The sequence below is a fragment of the Cynara cardunculus genome (assembly GCF_001531365.2).
Source record: "Cynara cardunculus var. scolymus isolate 2C chromosome LG 17, CcrdV1, whole genome shotgun sequence".
Classification (NCBI taxonomy): domain Eukaryota; kingdom Viridiplantae; phylum Streptophyta; class Magnoliopsida; order Asterales; family Asteraceae; genus Cynara; species Cynara cardunculus.
In genome coordinates, this window is record NC_037544.1 from 35,965,897 (window position 1) to 35,973,651 (window position 7,755).

General features: G+C 35.5%; 1 protein-coding gene across 1 annotated transcript; it reads right to left on the reverse strand.

The window, feature by feature from the left end:
• Positions 1-1,452: 1,452 nt before the first annotated feature.
• On the reverse strand, positions 1,453-6,255 carry LOC112500030 (probable inactive receptor kinase At2g26730). The gene is made up of 2 exons (XM_025103291.1): positions 4,956-6,255; positions 1,453-2,180 (listed from the first exon to the last, which is right to left on the reverse strand). The coding sequence occupies exons 1-2, from the start codon at positions 6,253-6,255 to the stop codon at positions 1,507-1,509; spliced, it is 1,974 nt and encodes a 657-aa protein (XP_024959059.1). The 3' UTR covers positions 1,453-1,506.
• Positions 6,256-7,755: the final 1,500 nt, after the last annotated feature.

Sequence of the window (7,755 nt, forward strand, 5' to 3'; positions counted from 1 at the left end):
TATTTATAATAAAACATATTAAAAATAACATATTTCGAAAATATTAATAACATATTTTTAATTTATTAATTACCAAAAAAAAAAAAAAATTCAAAGGACCGGCCGTAACCGGTTATAGGACCGGAACCGGGACCGGTTTTCCTTAACCGGTTATACGACAGCTTGACCGGTTATAGTGTTTTCCGTCGGGACCGGGACCGGAACCGGGACCGGTTACGGAGGGACCGGTTATAGCCGGTTTTTGTCACGATTAGGCCCGGCCGTAACCGGTTAAGGCCCGGCCCGGGACCGATTTTTGGCCATCTCTAGTTTGAGTTTACCGGGGATCCTTGCCCCTGGCCCAAACCCCAGTTTGAGTAACAGTCCCGGGCCCAGGTTTGAGTCTATCAGGGATCCCTGCCCCCGCCCCTGAGAACCTTTTTAGCAGGAAATCTTCGTCCCTGTTCGAAACGGGTGAGCTGGGTTCGCCATCAAATCAAGGCAAATCACCATCTTTAATTTATGTTGGAATATCTTGTACGAATTGTGGATTGAATGATAACTTTTGCTAACTTTAATTTTTAACTTGAAAATTTGTCGTAATTAAATATTATAAATAAATAAAAAGCATCGTCTTTAATAAAAGAAATTTTGAAAATCACAATCAAAGTACAAAGCTTTATCTTTATTTAAGGAGATCCTATGTTTTATTTTTGTGAAAATAATATTAATTTTACATAATATTTTATTATCTACCTTTCAATTGAATGAAACATTTATTTGGATAATTGTGGGTTTCTGGGTCAGTTTAAGCATACTGATTAATATCCAAGTGATCACGAATGGCTTAAAGTAATCGCAGACAATTCTCCATGCTACAACGACTTTAACAACGCCTGGATTTAAACCAAAAATAAACGAGATTTTTCACAACATCCCTATAACACTTAACTAATGCGTCACAACCCAAAAAAATAAATAAAGCTTGTTTTAGCCCCAAATAAAACATGCCAAATTTGCAATTTTCTAGATTTTTTTATTATTAAAAGTTGACTTTGTTTTCTAAATTGCAATTTTCTAAGTTACACATATGTAAAGGGTCGTTTGTCAAACGCTAACCAGGTAAGTGTTTACCAAGTCACATTACTTTACCGTATAAAAATGACAAGGATCAAAAATCATACATTGTAAGACCAAAGGCAAGGATCGAGAGTCTTAACCGGTAAGTAAGGGCGACGACTCTTACCATGGTTAGCGCTTACTGGGTAAATTGTTGCATACAATACCGTTTTGATGGACCAAAATCTTACGCAGTAAGTAAGCGTAGTGTTGAATTTTGCCGGTAAGCACTTACTCGGATAAGCGTTTGGTAAACGGGCTCTAACTCAATAAAAATTATTTCTTCAAAAATTATAAGAAAAATTAAACAAAGTTTCACAAATTTTATATAAAATAAATGCACAAACAAAATTAGAAAAATTAAAAAAAAATCTCTAATCTATTTGCATGCCGATTTTGGGGTTAAATCTAAGGTGTGACATTGCGAGGTGAGCTTCGGGTTTCAGTCGGGGGGGTATGCCCACCCGAACCCTTTGACGGATCATCCGACGATTGTCTCAACCCGTCATCGGTTTCGACCCGATTCATCTCCTCCATCATTTTCACAACTTCTTGCATAGCGGGTCGTTGATCGGGTACAGTTGACACACACGCCATCGCGATCTGCAACAACTGAACCATCTCTTCTTCGATATTGTTATACGTCATAAGCTCAGCATCAAAAACCTCAGCCGTCCATTCCTCACGAACCACCGATTGGACCCACCGAGGCAAATCTATGCCTTCTTCCCCTAACGAGGCATGGTTAGGGGATTTACCCGTTAGAAGCTCGAGTAACAAGACCCCGAAGCTATAAACATCTGATTTAAACGTGACTTTACGAGTCTCGAGAACTTCCGGGGCCCGATAGCCTGAAACTCGATGGTTCGGTGTACTTGGCTTAGTGAATAACGTATTCAGACCATAGTCTGAGACGAAAGCATCGGCATTGGTGGCATCACGGAGGAGGATGTTGGATGACTTGATGTTGCCATGAACCACGTTCGAGGCAAGGTGCAAGTGAGCCACACCCTTGGCGGCACTCAGCGCTATTCTCATACGATGGTCCCAATCGAGCGATGTCCTGCCCGAGCCTCTACTGCCTAGATAACACACAATAGAAGAAACTTTAAGAGGAAAAAAAACGTTACAAAATAACAGTTAAATTGTAGTAACTTATTGTTTTACTCCCCCATGACAAAATAAGTGTCTATTTAAAAAGAATAGTTATAATCTACAAAATTTTCAAATCTATCATTAATTATGATGTAGTTTAAGGAGCCGTTTACTAAATGTTTACCCGAGTAAGCATTTATCAAGTCATATTACCTTACCGGATGAATATGGTAAGGAACAAGAATTATACCCGATATGAGCAAGACAAGAACCAAGAGTCCTACCCGGTAAGTGAGGGCAACGACTCTTACCACAGTAAACACTTACGGGGTTAATTGATGCATGCGGTACCGTTTTGATAGACTAAAATTATGCCCGATGAATAAATAATAGCGTTAAATTTTGTCGGTAAATACTTACCGGGTAATTGTTTGGTAAACGACCCCAAAGAGTCAATGAAATTTGAGAAATTTATTAAGCATGATATTTATCATTCAGGAAAATAAATATGTAATTTATCCGTTCACATTTCTATCTTAGTTTATCCTAAATTAAATTTTCATTAACCACTTGGGTTTGGATCACTAGTTAAGTCTCAGGTGGATGTAGTGGAAAATCTCGTCTATCCCAGATTCGAATCTAGACGTTGTCAAAGCCCTCGTGACTATGAAAGTTCACCTGCAATAAGTCAAGGCCATTCATGGTCGCCAAAAGTATTACTCGGTTCGTATAAATTGACCAGAAGACCCACAGTTACCCAGAAATAAAAAAAAATTAAGTTTTAACTTTCAACAAGCGGTTACTTTCTAATTTTAGTTCTATTATGATATGGAAATATTATTACTCCCTAAATATTTAATCATTAAATGGTTATTTCTAAAACTGCATACTGTTTGTTATAAATATTCATTTTGAGACATAAAAAGTAATAATTATAATTTTTGATTTGTGTTTTTTTGTTGAATTTTGTGGAATAATGGTGTCTGGACTCAACATTTGCATGTTTTATTGTTTTGGGACATCCGCAATTCAAATTACTAAACCTAGAGTAAAGTACAAATTTTATTACAGCAAGTACAAGATTCTTATGCTACATTACCTTTTACTTGAAAATTTTAGCTTTGGGAAAAGACATTCAACGTCCAAAAGACAAGATGCCTCATGATTGAAAAAGGTACGTTAGTGGGGACTATGGGGGGCCATTTTGCAATTGTTTGTTTCTTAAAGGACTGGTAACGTAAACAAGGGTGCAGGTTGGTCACGCATATCATACGCCAGGATGCGCATCTAACACGGTATGAGTGTCATCACGAAACCATGCACCCTATAATAATATTATTATGTTACTTAGAGAATGTTTATCTTCTACTCTACGCTTAGAAAATTATTACTTTTTTAATAGTAGGTATTCGGGACAGTTTATATGTACCGAGTAATCCTTTGGTAGGACAGGTTATATATACTGAGTAATCCTTTGGCAATACAGTTTATGTATACTAAGTAATCCTTTGGGTGATCATAGATGGTTTGGAGTTATTGGTTCATCACAGGTGAATCTCCTTAGTTACAAAAGTTTTGGCAACATTCAGATTCGAACAGGAAAAAAAGATTGAGGTTTTCACTACATCCTTTAAAGTCTGAATTGGTGCGCAAGAACCCAAGTAGTTTAATTCTTATTTATTATAGCAACTATTTTATGCCTATTTTAGCTAGTAGATAAGATTTCAACCTATATGAAATCAGTTGATTCTAATCGGTAGTTATAAAATAGAAGACTTACAACATCTCATCTAACATGTTCTGTAAAATAGAGAAAATAGAGAATTGTTTCTTTTTCTTTAAGTATATAATATTTATACATGGTAAATAGAACAAATAAACTCACGCATCATCCTCATCTTTAATAAGGTTTGTTCTTTATTTGTTTCCAACAGATTTTCTGTATTGTTCTCTACAAATAAAGAAAACTATAAATTTAAAGAATTGTTTAAAATTTAATTTAACAAGAGAGAAATGATTTTACTTTTTATTTTTTTCACCAATAATAATTTTATAAAATTTGCTTAAAATGTATTGAGTTATAAAATTATAAAATATTTTAATAATACACTTGAGGTTTAGATCTATAAAATCAAAAATTGTTGTAATTAAATGTAATTTTTTAATTTTTTAATTTTTTAATTTATAATGTTTTATTTTAAATAAATTACACATAATTTGTTAAAGATGGTCTTTTAACATTTCACTCTTTAACTATTTTTTTATTTAATTTTTATTTCAATCAAAATTCTGTATATAACATTTTATGTATTTGTGTAAGATTAAAAAAGAAAGAAAAAATCCCTATGTAAATTTATGTAAAGATGCAGATTTGTGTAAGGATTCTTATTTGTATTAGGATATTTAAGTAAATGGGTTACAAATTTGCATAAGAAATTTCTTAAATGCATAAACTTCAATTAAAATAGGGATTTGGTTTTGAAAATGGGTAAAAAGTAAATAGCTATTTCTGTAAAACTTTGAGAAGGCATATTTTGAAGATTGTTCCATGAAAAAGTTTTCTAACTTCTTCCCAATGCAGTAAAACTTGTGCCCGGCCAAGAACATAGGAACGTGACAGAACCTCCATTAAAGCAGCAGAGTTAAGGTTGAAGAAGAAGAAGATAAACCCTAGGCCGAAATGCATGAGCTATTACGATTTATACCTGTAATTTATGGAGTAAATTTGGCTATAATTTAGTGAGAGAAAGAAGAAGATTTACCATGGAGAAGAGCAGATAAGCTTCCAGCCGCCATGAAATCAGAAACAAGCAGTTTTTCATCTTTTGAGTAGTAGAAAGCTCTCAATGGAACCACATTTTCATTGTTAATCTTCCCTAGGACCTCCAGTGTTGTCTCGAATTCCTTCTTCGTCACCGACACATCTTTCAATCGCTTCACTACAACCGTGGTACCTTCCTCCAGCACCGCCTTGTACGACGTTCCGACACTCCCTTTACCCAAAACCTCCGCCGATGCCCTCAATAAATCCTCTAAATCGAAGGTGTATATCCCACTACCAAAGAAAACTAGCTTGTTTCTCTCTCCATCTATCGATGCGCCTGTTAATTCGTCTTTTGACGATGAGGTTCCAGCTTCTGCAATTCCTCTGGAGGCGGCGGCGGACGGTGGCGCTGGTTTGGGAGACTGTTTGCGCTGTTGTTTTCTCTTCCGCCGTAGACAAAGGAGGAGAAATAGTAACAAGAGTGCTAGAATTAAAGCGGAGCCAACTGCTATAGCGATTATTGCTCCTTTTGATAATTTCTTCGAGCTCTTCTGCAATGGCGGAGATTCGAGCGCAGACGGAGCTGGACTTGGCGGAGGGAAGAATGCGTTATTGCAAGGAGGCAATGGTTTGCCACAGAGGTTAATGTTTCCGGCAAATGCCGACGCCGGAAACCTAGATAAACTACTTGGAATCGAACCGTTCAATTTATTGTTCGAGATATTGATAGAGACCAAACTCTCCTGATTAATGCTCGGAAGTTCGCCGGAAAAATCGTTATTCTGTAACAGAAGTCCAGCCAGTTGGATCAAATTGTTGATCGAAAAGGGAAGGGAACCGGAGAGGTTGTTGTTCGAGAGATCTAAACGAGCTAAACGAGTCAAATCCGATACACTCGCCGGAAACTCACCAGATAATCTATTGTTTTGCAGGTAAAGGCTACGTAGAAGAGTGAGGTTAGAGAAATCGGAAGGGATCTCACCGGTGAGTCCATTGGATCGGAGTGATAGTACTCGAAGCTGAGACAGTTTCCCGATGGTGTTAGGCGGGATGATTCCGACGAGTCCAGCGCCAGGGAGACGGAGGTAGGTGACGGAGGAGTTGGTGGAGTCGCAGGTAACACCGATCCATGAGCAAACCGAAGCGGAGGAGTTCCATTGAATACGAGAGGCATGGCGGACGGTGGAGATGAATGAGAGTAGTGCTTGCTTGTCCTCCGTCGGCTCGGAAGTGATTCGGTGGATGACGACGAGAGTAACGAGAAAAGCATAAGAAAAGGAAAATGTAAACACCGACATTGTAGGTGGAAGCTAGCGCCTTCTGCGAGTAGCTGAGGAGTAGGAAGTGGTGGTTTGTGGTGGCTAAAATGGAGGTTTCAGACCAACGGCGGCCATGGAAGATAGAGAGATCACGAGGGGAGGAGGGAGGATAGAATATAATAAGTAAAAGAAAAAGGAGGAAGAAAACCACAGTTTGTCACTGGCTGGCAAACTGAAAAAAATAATAATAAATAAATAAATATTTCAAATTACTGTTTTTTTAACAGTTTGAACTGTATAATAATTAAATTTTCAGAATAATTCAAATGTTCTTATAATATTAAAAAAATATTTGTGTAATACAATGAGATACATTTTAATTTTAATATTTTATTTTATTCTTTATCTTGGTTGATGTTATAATATAGTCTTATGTGATTTTGAAAATATTATAAAATTTTGACAAAAATATATCGATATTGGTATCAAATTAACTATTTAAAATTCCTCATATTTTATGTAATTTTTTAATTCAACTTTTTAATTATAATTTAATTTAGATTCAATAACGAAGTAATTTATATTTGGTCTAATAATATAATTTTTAATTATTTTGTTATAACTCAATAATTATCCTGATTATATTTTAGATTTTTTATATTTTAAAGTGAAATGTTTATAATTTATTTGATTATGTTTATCCGCAGTTAGTTACACGAATTCAAACATTGAGATTTAACAGCTTCCGCACAATTTATTTGTAATCTTGAATTTTAAGTAATATGTATCAATAAACAGTATTTCATGCGTAAAAAATGTTTTTTAAGAGTTTTTATCAAATACTTTATAATATAGTATAGATAGTGTAAAATAAAATATAATTGCTTGTTAATTGTTTCCAATGAAATTAGGACGCTTAATGGTTAAATGAAGACTCACGATACAAAATCATTCAAAAAGTTTAAGAACAATTAAGAAGCATTTTACCAAATAAGATTTATTTTAGAACAATTCAGAGAGACTGTCTCTTAATAGAACTATATCAACTTTTCCTTCTCTTTTAACAATATATATATTTTTTAGAGTAAATTACACTTTTTGTCCATTTGGTTTGTTGATTGTAGAGGTGGCCAAAAATCGGTCTCGGGCCGGACCATAACCGGTTACTGCCGGTCCCGATCAAGACAAAAACGTTCCATAACCGGTCCCGGTTCCGGTGAAATCCTCCATAACCGGTTAAGCCGTCCGGTCCCGGTTCCGGTCCCATAACCGGTTACAGTCGGTCCTTTGCAAAAAAAAAAAAAAAAAAATTCAAATTTTTGATAATTAATAAATTTATATATATATATATATACGTTAATTTTATAAATACGTTTTGTTATATATATATATATATATATATATATATATACGTTGACTTTTGTTGACCGGGCCGGGCCGGTCCTATAACCGGTTACAGTCTTAACCGGTTTCGGTCCTAAACAACGTTAAAATCCATAAACGGTTCATAACCGGCGGTCCACAACCGATCCATACCGG

Bases quoted from the DNA above. Each gene is read 5' to 3' on its own strand.
- LOC112500030 (XM_025103291.1), bottom strand. From the start codon at position 6,255: ATGTCGGTGTTTACATTTTCCTTTTCTTATGCTTTTCTCGTTACTCTC. The intron at 2,181-4,955 runs GTAAATCTTCTT...TGTGTTATCTAG, and splicing joins CTTATCTGCTCTTCTCCATG to GCAGTAGAGGCTCGGGCAGG.